Raw genomic sequence first — 20,268 nt, 5'->3', positions numbered from 1 at the left:
TAAACTCTTCAGCTGACACTTGAGGCATAGTTAGCACTACTAAATATGTTTGGATAAATAAAAAGAAGGGTGGGAGGAATGCATATGTTCTCATCTTTGGTGCTATTTAACACGAGACGTGCATATTCAATAAGCATTCAGCGCAAGAGTGGCTTGGCAGGGATTCAAAGCTGCATTTAAATGTACAACCCTTTTTGAAGTCAATTTTTTTTATTACGTTTTCACCTATCAAATGAGGAATACTTACAGCTCTCTTTACGAAAACAAAATACGATTGGAGGTTGTTGACCTAAGTACCTTGTTTCAATATAATGACACAGGGTACTTGCTTTCAATCTAACCATGGATCAGAGGCTGAGGTGAGAAGTACAGGAAGAAATGATACCAAAAACAGCAGTTTTGTGATTGCAGTCAACTGATAATATGAAAGGAGAAGATACATCGACCTGAAATGGGGAGATGTGCTCTAGGGGCTAAGCTGCCAAATTTGGACTCTGGTGATCTGGGTGTAATCTAGCTTTCTTCGGCAAATGACTGAAAATTGGATGATTCTTTACAAAATGTTTGATGTCTCTAGTCCAACAATAAAGGTAAAAATGCAAAATATAAGTGGAATTATGTGAAATGTACACTAATTGTGTAAGTTAAAACTGTTTAAATTCCTTCTATATGTATACAATTCTGCATCATCTCCAAAACCGCCTATTAATTTGCAACACCGTGTCTATGCAGCTAAATTCTGGGTGTGTAAAATACTGATACACACCCATTGAATTCTACCACGTACACAATGCCCAGAAGAAATTCAGACTGGGAGGACCATAACAGTGGATGAATTTGAATAGCACAGAACGGCCTATTAAAGTCATGAATCTGTGAGGATTGGTGAATTCCGATCCTTGTACAAATAAATGGTTGCAAAGGGACTGGAATTCCAAGTGTTGTTGTAAAAACATCACCACCCCACCGACCCCCACCCCCCCCTGGTGCGGGCCCCGCTGGCCGGGCGTCGAGGCTCACTCGACCTAGGTTTTAGACCCGCCGGTTAAAGTTCGAGTACATCGGGACCCGAGTCCCGTTCGTTCTTCTTTATCTTCTACTCTACTCTCTCTCCTCCTCACGGACTCACTACCTCCTTTTTCTCCTCCTTTCAATTCTCCTCCGTGTTTTATATACCTGCTGCTTCCCCTCCTCTCTTCCCAGCATCCTTCCCAGTTTATAGAGCCTATTCCATCCCCCCCGAGCCCATACCCCCGGGTGGGCTGACACAGGAAACTAAGATGCCCACCTTGACGGGAGCAACAGTAGTACCTCTTCGGGTCATCTCATGGAATGTAAATTGTCTCACCCACTTCATCAAACGGAAAAAAAATTCTATCCTACCTCAACTCTAGAAAGACTGACATCGCCCTATTACAAGAGACACATCTAGGCAGTCTCGAATCGGATAAATTGCGGCGTGACTGGGTGGGTACCGTCCCGTTTAGTTGCAACTTGCCCTCACCAGATACGGAGAATGTCCCAAGGAAATGCGGGGTGGCGATCCTCTTACGTAAAACCCTTCCTTTCACGGTCGTCAGATCGTGGACTGATCCTGAGGGCCGATACGTATTTGCCAAACTGAAAATCGGTGACTCAACACTGTGCATGGGATCCGTCTATGCACCAACCGGTCCCAAACGTCTCTTTTTCATACAGCTCAACAGACTTTTGACTGAGATAGGGGCATCGCGTTACATTATAGCTAGGGACGCGGCACTGGACAGGACGGAGCCCCTAGACACAAGCAATAATGCAGATAGAGCCATACAGACCGATGTACTCGCGGACAATGGCTTAGTCGATCACTGGAGGCTGACCAACCCGACGGACAGAGAATTTACTTTTCTCTCGCCAGTTCATGGTACCCAATCACGGATCAGCTATTTCCTCCTATCCCACAACCTCGTGGCCCATACCCTTGAGGACGACATACTTGAGGGAGGCCTTTCAGACCACTCCCCAGTCACGGTAGCCATCCGCCTCGGCCTGGTATCTCCAGGCCGAAAACCCTGGAGATTAGCGATCCATCGCTATCGATCCCCCCCAAGGTAAGTTGCAGCTGCAAGATCACGCACCGACTTTCGTCCAAGATAACCTAGGCACTGTTGATTCAAGTCGAATCATGTGGGCCACAGCCAAGGCCTCGATACGGGGACAACTCATGCGGGACGCGGCGATAGCAAACAAAGAAAGAAAAGAGCAGCAGGCGGCACTGGAACTCGACATACGCCGACTAACAAAACAATATACAACGCACCCCTCCCTTCTAGGCCGTCGAAACATAGAGCGTGCCCAAATGGCCCTTAATGAGCTGTACACAATGCAGGCCGAATTCGCGCTACAGAGACTCCAAGGGAGACACTATGAACAGGGCGAGAAAGCGGGACGACTGCTAGCTGCCCAACTCCGTCAAAGAACAGCCGCTTTAGCCATCCCAGCTATCCGCTCCCCCCCGGGACATTCTGACTCACCCACAGGCAATTGCAAATGAATTCGCCCGGTTCTATAGACACTTCTACAGGCCGGAAACAACGACTAACCCAGCGCAGATTGTCACCTTCTTAGAGAAGCTTGACCTCACCTCCCTAACAGACGAAAGCCGTAGCCTATTAGAAGGGGAGATAAGCAGGCAGGAGATAGATAAAGTCATCTCTGACCTCCCTTATCACAAATCACCCAGAGAGGATGGATACCCAGCAGAATTTTACAAATGGGTAGGGACAGAGGCAATCAATATCCTATGCGAAGCCCTCAATGAAGCCTGCGAAACGCAAACACTAGGGGCCATATCCAATAATCCTACAATAGCTGTCATACCGAAGCCTGGGAGAGACCCTTTACAATGTGGCAGCTACCGACCCATTTCCCTCCTAAACGGGGATATCAAAATCCTAGCAAGCGTCCTGGCAAACAGACTACGAAAAGTAATCCCGTCCTTAATACATTACATGCAGGTGGGGTTTGTGCCGGGCTGCACCTCTAGGAACCATTTACGTACCCTATGTCACACCTTATGGGCGACCAGGGACTCGCCGGAGACAGCACTGGCCTTGTCCTTAGACGCCGAAAAGGCGTTTGATCGCATAGAATGGCCCTATTTATTTGCGGCCCTGGAGAGATTTGGTCTGGGCGGCAAATTGATCTCCATGGTTCGACTGCTCTATGACCAGCCCGCGGCCAGAGTCAACTGTGGGGGTTTCCTCTCGGACCCTTTCCCTATCCGGAGAGGCACACGGCAAGGATGCCCCCTCTCACCTCTCCTGTTCCTGTTGGCAATGGAGGTCTTGGCGGCAGCCATCCAATCCTCCCCCTCCATAATTGGCCTACCACTACCCGAAGGTACCTCCAAGATATATCTATACGCCGACGACGTTCTCTTAACACTCACGGACTTAGAACGATCTTTACCAGCCCTACTAGAGGTAATTGAGGACTTTTCAGCCCTCTTGGGATACCACATTAACTGGGAGAAGAGCGAGGCACTTCCGCTATCGCGAACAACCACAAAAGCAGCACTCCTAGGCTACCCATTCCGCTGGACACTGAAACGCCTTAAATACCTAGGAGTGCTAGTCAACCCAGTCCTGACACATATGGTGGCGGATAACATTGACCCTCTCATTACGCGGACGAAACTGGACTTTGCAAAATGGACCCAGTTGGGCCTCTCCATGTGGGGCCGAGTACAAGCGGTAAGAATGGTGACGGTGCCCCGCTTCACCTACATCCTGGGTCTTCTCCCCCTACAAGTGTCCCTTTCCACACTGCGCGGCATCGATGCACTAATCAAATCTTTCATATGGGGCACAATGCGACCACGGCTATCACCAGCTAAACTTTTGGCCCGACGTACGCACGGAGGCATGGGACTCCCATCGGTGGAGCACTATTCCCTTGCCCTCCAAATGTCCCAACTGTCAAATACACTATTGAATATACCTGATCCCCCCTTGTGGATAACAGTGGTAAGACGACTCCTAGCTGTGAATGAAGGACTCGGAGGACCTTACCGGGAAGACTTCTCATCCACCAATTCGGTTAATCCTATCTTGAAGGCGACAAGGGCAGCCTGGCGAAGAGCCCACCGACTGTTTGGGGTCCACCCCCTCATACACGCCCAAGCGCCCCTATGGCACAACAGCGGCCTCCGCATAGGAGGCGAGGTACTCAATTGGCCGCAGTGGAGGCAGGCAGGTATCCTTACCCTCAGGTCCTAGACAATGACGTGCTCAAACCCTTCCCCGAGCTACAGGAGGAGTTTGTCTCCACCCGAATCAGGAATGGAGATATCTGCAACTCAAACACTGCATTTCCCGGGGGAATATATCCCCCCTCCGGGGGTCCCTGCCTTCACCTATAGTGACTTACTTACAGCAATGGGGGCAACATAAGGGAGTAATGTCGGGCCTCTACGATCTAATTATTCGACGACTCTACTCCCAGCCTCTCTCGGACAAATTGCGCTTACATTGGCAAACTCGACTGCAGCAAGACGTAGACTCAGATGACTGGGAAGCTATCCTAGAGGCACTAGATAGAGGTACCCGGGAGGCACGCTTGAAATTCTGCCTCTTTAAAGTCCTACACGACTGTCATTGGTCCCCAGCGAAATTACATAGGACTGGACTTCTCCTACACGCGAACTGCTGGCGATGCCCAGAGACATCTTGTGACTTGAAACATATCCTAGTAAAATGCCCAACAGTTTGACCACTCTGGGATGCTGTGAGCTCCACCCTGGCTGAAGTGATGTCACTCCCATCACCACTCACTCCTGCCCTTATACTTCTACAAGATACAACTTCTCTACTAGATCTCTCTAGACCTCACAAGAGACTGTTGCATACAGCACTAGCCACTGCAAAAATATGCATAATCCGACACTGGCGATCAGAGACCCCTCCAACTCCGGGGGAATGGATCATAGCCATGACCCGCATGGCCACACATGAAAGAATCATCTACAACTTACAAGATCAAGCTCAAACATTCATGCAGGTATGGGCTCCCTTCCTTACAAGGGGGCAATAGTGCCCCACCCGGAACCACCACCACTGCTCCCTCCCCCCTCTCCTCCCACCGCCCTCCCTTTCTCTCCCCCCCTCTCTTACCTACCCTCGCTCTCGCATCTCTCTTTCTTCCTGAGCTCTTCTCCTCTCTCTCCCCTCGCTTCCCCTCTCCCCTTTCTTTCCTTTTTCCCTTTCCTCCTTATCCCTATTTCCCTCTCACATCCTGTCCTTCTCTCTCTTTCTCTCGTTCGTTTTATTCCTCTCCCTCTATCTCTCTTTTCTCCCACATTTCCTTCTAAAATCCACTAGAGATTACAAACCATCCCTTAGCAATATCCCAATAAGACCTTCGCCACAGACCCCTACCCTGTGTTGTTAGAAAGATACTCGGTTGCAGCCGAAACTGGCCACGGGGTTGACAAGAGCCACAAGCTCCACTACACGCGGTGCAACACTCCTCCCCCCCTGGTAAATTGAAACCTTGGGACACATCACTACCACAACGCCAAGTTCTTCCCAAGATGAAACTTCCCTGTCTCCCTGTCCGAGCAGTTATGATCCACCCTCTACCCTTATCTAAATCTTCATTTTCCCCATTTGTTTAATACATGTTAGTATAGAACAGTACCTCAGGTTTTTCGAAGTACGAATGACAACTTATTAGTGTCTAATACGATTTTCATTTTCTATAATTTTCTAATATTTCTGATGTGTAATTATTTCTAACTGCCGGGACCTTGATCTCAACTGACCTTGTACCATATTGTGTTGTTATCAATAAAAAAAGTTCAACAAAAAAAAAATCACCACCCACAAATCAAATGTTGTCCCACTTAAAAAAAATCACAGTGGCTCCATCAAGTATGCAACATCTGTGTGGCATGTAGTTATAAGGAAAACCCCACATCAATGAGAACTGTCAATAAAGAAAACAGACTTTGGCAGAAGGTAGAAATAGTAATGTGTCAATCACACCTTTAGAGTCTGAGCAGAAAAATGGTACTTTCAGAAAATAAAAATCAGAATACCACAACAAGGAGATTGACATGAAACCTCCTGGCTTATGAGAAATGGGATGCTCACAAATGAAGCTGGTAACATCAAAGTGTTGGCAGTGTGATCACTGCCAAAAAAAGATGCTAATTGAGACAATTATTTCATATAAAGCAATCAAAACAAATACGTATGATACTTTCACATTCAGTACCTTTCTTTGCCGTCGTTCAGCAGCAGCCAATTGTAAGGACATTCTCTCCTGCATTTTCCTACAATGAGCCATGACTATTTCCAATATTGAGATGGGGTTAGTACAGATGGGCCTTTTCTGTTTTTCACCACCTGTCTCATAGTCTCGCTGTAGAGCCAGAAAGGGATCGCTAAGGTTGAACTTTCCATAGCGATCCTGGATGAAAGCCTCCCTCGTTCGTGCCTAAAATATCAAAACGAGAAGCGAAAGAATGTTAATTAAATAACCATTGAAGAAAAACATGTTCTTTACCATGTGCATATAGATGCTTGCATACACAGTGACAGTTAATAAAACTCAGTAAATATACGCGGATAATGCAAACCACTATTGGCATTAATATTTAATATTTTAATATGTATTTTTATTTTTACCGATGCAGGAAACGTGTCTACTTTGATGGGAAGATGGTCTCTTTTTTGACTCTTTTTTATTTAAGTCTGAACAGCCGAGTCGCCAGACCTAGTGAAATACTCATCATCATTATTTATATAGTTTGCAGATCACATACTAGGCCAAGAGAGAGAGTTTTATGTAGTAGACCAGTCATAACTAAGTAATATAACATATATAAACTATTGTAAAGTGGGGCTTGAACCAGATATTGAGTAGCCCAGGGAGTCGTCCTTAACAAAAATAATGTGCGGAGCAGGTATAAGAGGATACGAGTTTACAAACTAAGGGCCAGATGTAGCAAAGGTTTAGCGACTCGCAAACTGCGAAAATCGCCGTTTGCGAGTCGCTAAAGCCACTTTGCAATGTAGAAATGCATTTTGCGAGTCGGAACCGACTCGCAAAATGCATTTCCGACTCGCAAATAGGAAGGGGTGTTCCCTTCCTACTTGCAACTCGCAATGCGATGTAATTCCATTTGCGACTGCGAATGCGGTCGCAAATGGACTCACAGTTACCATCCACTTGAAGTGGATGGTAACCCAGTCGCAAACGGGAAGGGGTTCCCATGGGACCCCTTCCCCTTTGTGTCTGGCATTAAAAATAATTTTTCGGAGCAGGCAGTGGTCCCATGGACCACTACCTGCCCTGAAAAATACCGAAACTAAAGGTTTCGTTTTTTTTTTTTAAGTGCAGCTCGTTTTCCTTTAAGGAAAAAACTGCTTTATTTAAAAGCAGTCACGGACATGGTGGTCTGCTGCTCCCAGCAGGCCACCATCCCCGTGAGTACCCTGAATCGCTATGGGGTCGCAAATTGCGACCCACCTCATTAATATTAATGAGGTGGGTCTTTGCGACCCCATAGCGACTCGCAGAAGGTGTCTGAGACACATTTCTGCATTCCAAATTGCGAGTTGCAATTTGCGAGTCGCTGGGACTTGCAAATTGCAAGTCACAATTTGAAACAATGCTACATCTGGCCCTAAATGTGTATTGGTCGTGCAGTCAGTTAATCTATCAAACAAAATACTATGAGGTAAATTAACAGTTTTGGCTCCCTTCTGAAAGGACAAAAGGACAGGATAATATAAGCCTGGGCGGACTTTGCAGAGTTACAAATAAACTCCGCGAGAGTAAGTATAATTCCGCGAACGGGCAGAAATAGGAAAAAGTTGCACTGAAAAATCACCACGAACAGCATCACCCGGCGTGTCCGAGGGCGTAGCTTCTCAAGCTGATTTTGCTGGCACTCAAGTACATTTCCTACATGAGTGGCAGCTTTCTGACCATGAATGGTTGTGGCTTCCAGCGCCACTTGTTCTGGAGAAATCTACACGTGTACCTTCCTAGGGACCAAAAATAGCGCTAGTGGATGACAAAAAACTTAGCATGTGCGAAATGCACATGAGAAAAAGGTCCACCACATGGCGGTTGGTGGAATTTGCCCAGGACCTCTGCATTACAAGCACATTGCGGAGCGGCCAAAACTACGCCAACTGAGCAGAGTATGTCGCCCACCCTTAGATAAATATAGCTAAAGAGCACAATGGAATTCCAAGATTTAATTATGCAATAAAGAATTGATAGCTTAAGTTTCAATGTTGTTACTTGGTTGCCAGGCTCTCTGTGGGCAGAGAAACTCTTGATATCAGGGTATAAACCAAGTCAGAAGATGCACAAAGTCTGCTATGACACTCATTGCCAATGTTGAATGTCCAGGTGGACATCAAGATTCAATTGACATTCGGCTTTTCATATGAATAATGGGTCATCTCCAAAGCGTACAATAACTTCTTCATTTCTCTAAATAATTTTTATTTACATATTTTGCACAATATTCTGCAAGTTTTCATAAAAACAAATTTTCTGGGGGGAAAAATAATATTTATTAAGGCAAACAAAATGATTACATTAACAGTAAGACTTAGGACAAGACAACAGTACTAGTGAATGGAAACTTTTTTTATGTGTGAGGTCATAGATATCGCTGAGTTTATTATATTTATAGCTCATTCAGTGAATTTATTTACATTTGTCTTGGATGTGTAAATACTGAGGAACATTACTTCATTTATAGACTAAACCAAAGTGAGCATTCGAGCACATCTTAGTCTTGGCAGAATATTCAGGATAGCTCTCCATAAACCATACAATGGTTCTGTATATTATTTCTTCTTGGAGCAGAATATTAACATGTACACAAACACTGGATGTTTTACTCTTTAAAGCTCAGTTGGGCTCAGGGTTTGTCGCAGCTTTCCAAACAGGTTACACATTCTGTTTTACTTTTAATTTGAATAGGGTATTTAGGACCATTTTTCAGCGTGAGACAGGATGAGACAGTTGGTGGTAGATTGCAGTTTGTCAGGACCCTTCGAAATCACTGCTTCTGCAACTGGAGCTGCAATTCCTGGGATTTTAGACTGTGGTTGCTGCTGTTTGAATCTCATCTGAAGGCTTTATGTGAGATGATGGGACTTCGGAGGATCATTTCTTGGTCCCGGTTTTGACTGTGTAACTCTCACACAACCTGTGGTCTGTAATACACAGAAAGTTGCCTTGGAGTCCCCCTCTTTCAACCACTGACCAAACCTCTTTCAGCAGCTGGTGGCTTCAGGCTTTGTCACCCACATATTGGTTACCCACAGAGGAGTACTGCCTCCTCACCTGATGCTACTGGGTTTTGCAGTGTATCCTTCCATTGTCAATGGAGTATTTACATTAAAGTGCCCGAGGGACGGCGTGCCTCTGTGTCAGCACCACCGTGCTGGTTACTGCCTGTCCCACATATACCCACATGTGTTTGCTTCCTCCCACCAACCTCTCTGTTCTGTGTGTGGATCCTTGTTTCTCTCACACCTTCCTCTTGTTGCTCCTCTTTCTCTATTCCCCTTCCTGTGGTTTGATCTTTTCTTCCATCCACATCTCTGTATTTCCTCCTTCACACCTCACCCTCTTTTCCTTGTGCCGTTCTACTTTCCTCCTGCGCCTCCCTTTCCCTCGTGCCATTCTCTTCCTCTGAATGTCTCTATTCTTTTTTCCTGTGTCACTCATTCCTCCTGCACCTCCCTTTTGTTCCGCCTCACTCTCTCCTGCTCCTCCCTTTTTCCCCTGTGTGACACTTTTTGTTCTTGTCTCATGCCCATCTCTTCTTGTGGCTTCCTAGCAGTGCAGCCGCAAGGAAAGTTGGTGTATAATGAATGCTATGTGAAATAAAAAATGGATGGCAAGGTGGCATTCGTTATAAACCTTTCATATCTATGACATAGTGCCTCATTACGAGCAGCCTGGTAAATGGTGTGATTTATCACACCAGACAGAATCAGAATCTGCCCATTCGATATTTATTGAGTGCAATACATACCACCCAATTACATGTTTTTGAGGACTAACATGCAGATTTTGGTGTTTATCGCATTAAAATCCACATAGTCCACTAATTATTGGTTATTCCACCCCCTCAATAAATAATATGCATGAGAAAAGTAGTTTTCATGCATTAGTACATTAAACCCAACCCCATTGGCTTTGGCAATGTTTATTAAAATTAGCATTATCACAACGTGCATGTAGAGTTCAACATTTGTTTCAGGAAAAAAAGGTCTGGTTTAATAATGGAAAATAAACAACATACAATATATTTCAATTTAGATATTTATTATAGCTAATTAAACATTCAGTTCGCACATAATATAATCAACATAGAATCAACCAAAAAAATATAATACAACCCCCTAACCTAAATGAAACATACATATATGAAAACATAAATAACATACCAGTAGATGCGCAAAAATAAACAAAAAACACAGAACCATCAAAATCACGAAATAGTATACATACAAATTTACAACCGCCTCATACATGAGAGGATATTTAAACAGCACAATAAAGTTACTGCTTTGATGCTACAATTATGCGTTGTAGTTTGGATTGTATAAAATTCAACATAATAACAGACAATTCTAGGTTATAATTTGATGGTAGCCAATCCTGGTCAGGGCTTCAAATTTGCCAATTTCAAACACTTCATGCCAATGTTCAAGACCTGCCAATTTACAAGCCGACGCGCGTTTCGGTGAGTAAAGAAAAATATAAATACACCTTCATCAGAACTTTATGATTCAGTATAATTGGCATACGTACATCTTGTAATCTGCCTTAAATATGAAAGAACTTAGATATCCCTTACAGGCTGGATTAAACACTCTCCAACTTCAAATTTGTAGTCCAAAATGAAGGACTAACACATGGATATAGCTAAATGAAGCTATGCTTTCTCACTCTACAAGTTCACATGGTTTAAAAAACGTAATCCACAGGGGAAACCCACAAGGATATCAAACTTGTAGGGAACAACTTGCTAACAGTATCAGCAGGATCCAGGACATATGACCAGCACGATGATCTCTCGAGGAGCAATAAATCATCGTGCTGGTCATATGTCCTGGATCCTGCTGATAGTTTGCTATGTTAATGGAGAGTAAACTACGTTATACTCATAGTATTGCTTCCCTGTGTGTTACTCTCTGTATCTAGCTCAGGGACCCTGTTTAGATACGAGGATTTAATAATGGATAATTCAAACTGATTATGAGGATAACAGTGTGCAATCATATAATGTTGTATAGGGTGAGGATTCTACGAGCTTGAATGTTTTGATGTTCATTGTCTCCATTTATTACATCTGGATTTTTGCAGCAGTGTTGTCGAACAGGCCAATTCTTAACAATATATATGGAGTGGCATTTGGGTCTACCCCGTTCAACCATTGACCTTTACTGACAAGTCTTCTTTCAGGCATTGGCTGAAGATGTGTTGATCATGTCTAAGGCTCAGCTCAATAGAGTATTCATCTCTCACCCAATCCCTAAAGCTGTTTGAATATATCTTTCCACCTCCACTTGAGTGCTTGCATTGAACTGCATAAAGGACTACACAACAACACAAGCACTTAGTCCACTGCAGCTGGCTGCCTCCCGTGTGCCTCGCTGTATATCATAACACTGAATGTATCAGCACAATAAACTCCGACCTACTGACTTTGCCAATGCTTGTTTTTAACAACTGACAGATAACATTACTGCATGCAGTACTATTAATCCCAAATGCACATGGTATTATTGTGGAATGTAAGGATGCAATAATATTCTATGTTTTTACAATGTTAATACATGTTTGAATGTGCTTCCTTTGTACATGCTCTTGTACAGCAGAGAGGACACCCCACCTTTATTTTCAGGCACAAAGGCAAACAGAGACAAATCATCTGTTCTTCCTATTCCCAAAGAGAGTAAATCATCTAATCACAATCCCTGGTCATTTGAACGGGATCTTAAATATATTCAGGTCCTTGGCGACAGAATTCCTATCTGAGGGCGCAATTTAACACCTCCCATTTGACATCATTTAATGCAGCATACTGGCTTAGAAATACGGCCCCTGTAAGATATGCATCCCTGGAAAAAGCTCAACTATATCCATTTGGGTATTTGCCAAACATTTGTTTCAGAACATGCTAATGCTTTTTCCATTCTAGGATATTTCCAAATAAACAAGATTATTAAAGACGTTTTTAGGACATGGATAAGAAACCAAACTTTCGTTGGGCAGACGCAGACTCACTTAATACCATAGTTTTCGATTTCTAACTCCTGAGGCTAATAATAATAAATTCAATTGAAATCAAACACATTATACATCCAGTATTCAATTTGTGAATTGCTATGTTATGGTAATTTGCATAGCACACTCATCACCCGAGAGTGCATACAGGCGCTTGGGCAGGTGTGAGGCTTGTGATACCCAAACTTAAACAAATTAACATTAAGCATGCACTCTATCCTGCACTGAGCCTTAAGATAAGGGCCTGTATTGGTATTTCTGCAAAAGCAATATCCATACTAAATGCAGTGAAATCTTGAATTAAGGTTTTCACAAAAGGAGCTGGTAATCATAAACCTATGTGTTTTTCTATATCCTTTAAGTGTTATCCGTTAAGTGCCATTTGTGGAGGTGTCCTTTCAATAGATCTGCATATAATTACCGCATTAAAGTTCAAACGTTTGACTGCTACATATCGTTAAAGGAAAGTGTACTGGGATCATGCAAGTGTTCTCCACACTTTTAAAGACGTCATTCATGCCCACTGACTTTATGGAGGACAACTAGTGCTAGGATAGAGTCATTATAGATTTTATCAAACAGAGCGTTCTGTACCAACAAACGTCAATGCCACCCAACTATCCTTAAGTGGTGACTTTGCCTAGAACGCCTCGAGGGGTTTGTGAAATGTGTTCATTTACTCTTGAGATTCCCACCACCTGGGATGGACCTCGAGCACTGAAGACTCGGCTAGGTGAAATCACAGGAATATGTTTTCTTTTTTAAACAAAGTTAAGAACATCTCATATGCATACATTAATTCTAACCACATTTGTCTTTACTTAATATCACATAAGCCTACAGTTAGTAATTCTAGTGGTCCTGATGGGCTGAATGTAAACACAGTGAAGGCACAGTCATTTGGGTGACATAATTTCAACTGCATTCTTAATATAACCTTTACTAATCCGATAATAGATAAATAGGGGAATCATTATTATTCCTCACATTCAAAAGCAGTTGTCATACTAACTGGATAGAATATTGAATTTTATTGAAGCTTTGTTCCCTGGCTAAGATATTTGCCAAAGTTATTCTCGATTAACTGATTTTTTGGATTCACAGAAAAAGATTTATAAAAAATTAATTATGTGGGCATCTAAGAATGAACCGAAATCAACAAGAGTTTCCGTCAGCGTGACAGCAGGAAAAGTCAGGCTAAAGGTAGCATGCCTGGCCTCAATTCCAGGGCCCTTAAGCCCCTAGCACTGCCTACCACTGTGCACTCCAACAAAGATCAGGAGCTGAAGCTACTAAATAACCCTGCAGACCACCCCTGACTGAAGGCAGGGTCGGCGTACTGGATGTCTCTGTGGCTTGGAACACTTACTTTCAGTGAAGTCAAAACCTAAAATAATCCAGTGTGATTAGGCAGTGGGTAAAAGGCACATTCAGTCTCAGAGGCAGGAAGATGTGATGCATCAGTCTGCCTGCAGCAGTCATAGGACAGGGTAGGATTGGAAAACATAGTTAACCACACCCCACCCTGTGACCAAATGGAAAGGGAAGAGTTAAGAAGAGTTAAAATACTGCTATTCCTTGTTCTCTGATGTCAGGTCATACCCATTTTTCAGTTTATCCATTTAGGTGTACCTATTTTTACCCCACAAATGTTGGTTCTTGTTTTGCAACTTCTGTTTGGTAAAACAATCTGTTTTTTCCTCCTACTTCAAGTGGGTGTTTGGAAAGGAGGCCCGCCGACATTGCATTTGAACGGTGGACGCTGCTTGTGTTCACAATAAGAATTGTTTGGCTAAGAATGTATTGCATACAGAGTGTTATGTCGTTGAGACACCATGTCTAGCCCTGTGGTTCCACTTAAAAAATCATTGTTATGAAACTAAGAAGAAGGACGTGTGGATGACAAATCCCAGCATGCAGCATGGGTGTGCTGATGATCTTGATGTTGTGCGCACTCTCATGTTTCCCAGGCTCTTGTGTGGGAGCTCATCAAATGCACATTTTTGTGTTTGCATCCTGGGACTTGTAATCCTGATTTTATAAGGGTCTAGCATGGACTGCAAGCCAAGGAATGCAAAGTAGAAAAGACCTGGACTTGCTGACCCATTCGTCCATGAAACATTGGAAAGCCGAAATTATGTCCTGCTGACATTTTATTTTGCGGCACGGCCGCTCACTTTTCAGTGAATCTGTTGCAGGCTTGTTTGCTTTGTAGTCTGCTGTATAGAGTCACTGCAATAATGATTTGGGGTTTACACAGTTAAATTCCATGTATGGCCTTATGCTCCACCACTTTTTCAAAACACCAGCCGCCACTGCAAACCACTCCACTTCAAAAAGTGCTCTCCATGTCTACACCAATACGTTGCACTCCAGTGTGCCTAAGCATTATATGGAGACCACCATGCGCACCGGCCACACAGAGAACAGCAGTACATACAGTAAATACCTGCCAGCACTATAAGGAGACCACCATGTGCACTGCCATCACGGAGAACTGCAGTACATACAGTAAATACCTGCCAGCACTATAAGGAGACCACCATGCGCACTGGCCACACGGAGAACTGCAGTACATACAGTAAATACCTGCCAGCACTATAAGGAGACCACCATGCGCACTGGCCACACGGAGAACAGCAGTACATATAGTAAATACCTGCCAGCACTATAAGGAGACCACCATGCGCACCGGCCACACGGAGAACAGCAGTACATACAGTAAATACCTGCCAGCACTACAAGGAGACCACCATGTGCACCGGCCACACAGTGAACAGCAGTACATACAGTAAATACATGCCAGCACTATAAGGAGACCACCATGCCCACTGGCCACACAGAGAACAGCAGTACATACAGTAAATACCTGCCAGCACTATAAGGAGACCACCATGTGCACTGCCAACACGGAGAACTGCAGTACATACAGTAAATACCTGCCAGCACTACAAGGAGACCACCATGCGCACTGGCCACACAGTGAACAGCAGTACATACAGTAAATACATGCCAGCACTATAAGGAGACCACCATGCGCACTGCCAACACGGAGGACTGCAGTACATACAGTAAATACCTGCCAGCACTATAAGGAGACCACCATGCCCACTGGCCACACAGAGAACAGCAGTACATACAGTAAATACCTGCCAGCACTATAAGGAGACCACCATGTGCACTGCCAACACGGAGGACTGCAGTACATACAGTAAATACCTGCCAGCACTATAAGGAGACCACCATGCGCACTGGCCACACGGAGAACAGCAATACATACAGTAAATACCTGCCAGCACTATAAGGAGACCACCATGTGCACCGGCCACACGGAGAACAGCAGTACATACAGTAAATACCTGCCAGCACTATAAGGAGACCACCATGCGCACCGGCCACACGGAGAACAGCAGTACATACAGTAAATACCTGCCAGCACTACAAGGAGACCACCATGCGCACCGCCCACACAGTGAACAGCAGAACATACAGTAAATACCTGCCAGCACTACAAGGAGACCACCATGCGCACCGGCCACACAGAGAACAGCAGTTCATACAGTAAATACCTGCCAGCACTATAAGGAGACCACCATGCGCACCGGCCACACAGAGAACAGCAGTACATACAGTAAATACCTGCCAGCACTAAGGCAAGCTCCTACTTAAAATGGCTGCCCTGTACAAAGATAGAAACTGCATCCCCAGCCAAGATTTTGGCATCCACAACGCACATCTTTTAGCTATGAGAGGAGTAACCTTACTATGAAGGCAGTCATGATTCATACAGTAAGGATAATAAGCAGAGTGTCAGAAGACTAGAACATTCATTTCATTTTCATAAACATCTGTGATTCAGAAGGAAGTGAATTGTCATGAACTGAACATGACCCCAAAATAAAGATGGATGCTTGTCACCTTATACCCAACCAACTGGCACTTATATTTTTTCTTGAACTTCACTTATGTTTCTTGTGGGAATGTGCATTTCAGTACAGCAGTGTGGGAAGCAAAACTTTTCAATATGAACTTGTTTTCATTCCTCTTCAAGTATTTACAAAGCATTCCATTTTCTTTTTCACTACACTCAACAATCGAGATCCGGCTGTATTACTAGAGAGAGCAATGTACTCTTGCATAACTTTAATGAAGCATGCCTGGCCTCTTGTCAAAAATGACAACAAAATGGTTATCGATTTTTAAAGCAAATTAGATCACGTCCGAGGCTCTAACCTCCGTAACAGTTATATGTGGCATAAAAAAAATAGTCTACCAGCTAATACAGCTCCATCAAGCGTCTTATTCAGATATTGGAAAGAAACATTATATGTGACATACAAATATTATAACTATGGGGGTGTAGCTTTCAATAAATAATATCCACACTATGCGATCCCTTCTGACACATCAACAATCCGGTAAATTCACAATTCAGTGGTTTGACTGAATAATTCATTCACGCAGGACACAGGGAATGGAGATCATTCTCATGCATTACAGTCTTCCTGCCCTTCTATATAGTTGCATTTGCACAGTCAAGATATCTCATGAAAGCCTTGGTGCGTCACAATGACCAAAGACCCCCGCATAAAGCGCCAGTCATCTAAAAATCAGAGAAAGTGATACGTCCAGGAACGATGGAGCTCGCAGTGCCGGCTCGTGTGGTCCATTGTCACCCCTAGAGAACCAGGAGGCCAGAGGGCAGGGGCGGCCTAGATGGGCGTTTCACTCACGAGTACTAGTAGTGAGTTTGGTCTCCCCTCCTCATCGTACTCCTGCTAGGGATACGTGGAGTACTGATAGGCTCGGTCCCATGGCATGATTGATTCATGGCTCCTAGGCTGTAACAGGGTTTTTCTTCCCTCATCACTGAGTCCCCTGAAAAGGCACTGGAATGCAAGGTTTGACGCTGCTGTTTGTCACCGAGCCCCGTCCTGTGTGTTCCCCTGCAGGCTTGCATGGCTATCTACTGCAAATTAAAGAGGCCTCTAGCTGGGGAGGAGCGAGGATATCATTAGTGCCGCAGGTGCGGGGGCACCAGAGCACGCGGGTGTGCGGGACCCCCGCGCCATAATTATGTTTTTCTGTCACTGCGCAGCCAGGTAGGGGGGAGGACTAGTTTCTTAACTGAATGACTCAGCAGCATTGTTTATCTTTTGGGCTACGAGGGAAACCAGCGCGCACTGCATTTACACAACGCTCCACCAGGCTGGATACAAAACAGCCGTTCTGGGCAATTCTTTTCGAGGTTCAACATACGCTTAAGCGCAGGATAAATACAAAAAACACTACATTCACTGACTAACAACATCTATTATGGAGCAGAGAGAATATCATTTACGCAGTATGCAGGTTATCGCATCTTTCACGAATTGTGGTTTTTGTAACATACTAACAACATCAAAAGGCAGCGTAGCGCCACCACTTACCATGATGCGTATTATGGAACTTCGAAAAAAAGCGAACAGGCTTGTTCTGTGCATATTAATGTGAAAAAGTACATGAGCGCATACGACTACGTTCCCACGAGAAACCGTTATGCCTCCTGCACTTAAAGTTTAGGCATTCAGATAATGAGATATAGAGATTAGTGTGTAAATGTCACTAGGTTACTCTTTACATTTTCACTTAAAGAACCGGAGGGATCAAAATCATGCCTGCAACAGAGCTCTGAAAACAAGAGGCTGCTTCATTAATGACTAAACAGTACTCTAACATATGATATGGGGCGTGCAGACATCCTCCCTGATCCTTGGAAGGCCAGGGGGCCCCATCCCCTAGAGCTGACATTCATTTAAAGGGGAAGGCGGCCTGCAGCTCACCTCTAGGTGCCTATATTGGCCGTGGGAACTTTATACCCCAGGGTCGACATTCGTTTAAAAGGGTAGAAGCACGCAACCCTCCCCCAGGCCAATACTGGCACTTGGGAACCCATCCCCAGGAACTAAGGTCATTGCTGAAATAATCAATAATTACGATTAAATATGTATCTCCCATAATTCACACAGTGTAATGCTTAGAAAAAGTGATGGTCATAAAAAAGTAATAGTGTTCCCCAGCCATATTGGGTGCTGGTGGGAGGAAGCACCATTCCTTTGCTGCTGCCCAGGTGAGAGCAGCATTTGCTTACTGCTCCCACTGGGTGGATACAAACTTCAGTTCCCGGCCCGGGAGAGTGCAGGCACTGTATACTTGCACTCTCCCAAGTAGGGACCCACAGTGTCCCAGGGTGGACTCCGCAGCACACTGCAAAGTATCAGGCCCCGGGGGATGGGTGCTGTCGGTCTCATGTTGGCTCAGGGAGGAGGGCTGCATGCTCCCTCCCCTACATTAGAAAATAGTCTTTGAGGGAATGGGGTCCCTGATCAAGGCTTGGTGATGGGGGCCGTGATCCCCTCTGCCCTTGTTTAAAATAAATATGTATATTAGGTCCATGGGTGGGATACTCAAGGCTTGAAGAGGCTCGGGGAAAAGGGCTGTATGGCCCCTGCCCTTTAAATATGTATCAGCCCCAGAGGATGGGGCCCCCGGGGTCTCAAAGAGGGAAGTGGAGCACATGCCCACTCCCCGTTTTAATTGATTTGGTCCAAAGGGCTTGAAAAAGGCTCAGGGTGCAGGACCCTTCCCTTTTAAAACTATTGTGCCACTTCCCTGCAGGCCATGTCCCATCCCTGAGGGTTTATTTTTTTTAATGCACTGGAGGCAGTTAAAAAAAAAAAAAATTACCACTAATTTGTAACTCCATCACAAATTTGCGGCAAAATTACAAAAAATTATATGTATTTGGCCTGGGGTGCCCCTGGGATGTCCCTACCAGGCCTAGGGCAGCTGGGTATCCCTACCCTATGCCCTTATATATTTTCTAGGACTCAGGACCAAATCCTGAGTCCTAAAATGGCTGCCACCACATTATTGTTGAAGTGGTGGCATCCAATCAGATCTCGACTCAACATCTGCCTTCCCTGCGGATCATCCTTGGCATGAAATTTTGACTGTAAATGTCTCTAAAACTACTGAACAGATTAAACCAAATTATGAAAAGTACACTTTCTGGACCGAGATCTAGTTTTTTATGAAATTTGGGATAAATCCATTCAGCAGTTTGGGCTGTGGCTCTGTCTAAATTTGCTACTGAAAAATAAAAGGGGAAAACACATTTTGCGATCCACACCACTTTTTTCAGCCCCTGCTTGGTGGATTTTTTGGAAAGTCTTGTAAAGATTTGTCAAATGTGCCATAGTTATAAGAAAACCAAAACATGTTTTTCCTTGCGAAACGTGTTTCTAACTCACTGCCCAGTGACAACTGCCACTGGGTAACATATATTAAACATGTACATAGTTTAGATAGATATTATGATTATGTAAAGGTTGACTTTAAATGGGAAGAGCGTGTAACAGACTAGGGATAAACATACCTCTGGATATCAGTAAGATTTGTAAGAGAAATCTTAGATCTCTCATGCTGCATGCTGGGATACACAAAGTGATGGAAAAAGCACAAAACTCAATTCACCCTCAGTTTGAAAATCCAGCTCAATAAAGAAAAGATTCTTTAAATTCTGTATACCTTTTGTGTCCTTCTGGTGTAATTCCTGACGTCATATATATTGCAAGGTTGGCAGAATAGATTAGGTTTTCTCGTTTTTTTATGGAACATCTGAAAAACTGAAATGATCAATCAAAGGGGTTCCACTACTTAGTACGAACGGGGATTTGATGATGCAAAGTAGAGATATAAAACCACAATTTCGCCTTCCAACGAAGGTCAAATGCATGGGCTAAGAGCAATAATGAAACAGCAAACTGATTACCCGTATCAGGTATCACTGCAGTGAAGCATCTGTACTATCTATTACAATAAAGACAGACTGGAATGTGAAATGACAAAACACGTGGAAGATTTGTTTAAGGAAACAAATTCCCTAATTATAGTAAACCACTTTTATCATCA

The 20,268-nt window shown here is 44.1% G+C and overlaps 1 protein-coding gene across 2 annotated transcripts in view; it reads right to left on the bottom strand.

The window, feature by feature from the left end:
* The window catches only part of CTTNBP2 (cortactin binding protein 2), a 670,870-nt gene that overhangs the window by 498,762 nt on the left and 151,840 nt on the right, over positions 1 to 20,268 (bottom strand). For both annotated transcript variants that reach the window (XM_069228906.1, XM_069228905.1), the window contains exon 3: positions 6,259 to 6,480. In XM_069228906.1, coding sequence (XP_069085007.1) covers positions 6,259 to 6,480 — 222 coding nt within the window. The remainder of the gene's footprint in view (positions 1 to 6,258; positions 6,481 to 20,268) is intronic.

The sequence above is a fragment of the Pleurodeles waltl genome, chromosome 4_1, assembly GCF_031143425.1.
Source record: "Pleurodeles waltl isolate 20211129_DDA chromosome 4_1, aPleWal1.hap1.20221129, whole genome shotgun sequence".
In the NCBI taxonomy this organism is placed as follows: Eukaryota; Metazoa; Chordata; class Amphibia; order Caudata; family Salamandridae; genus Pleurodeles; species Pleurodeles waltl.
Note: the sequence above shows the minus strand (reverse complement) of the source record. Positions and strands in the feature narration are given on the sequence as shown.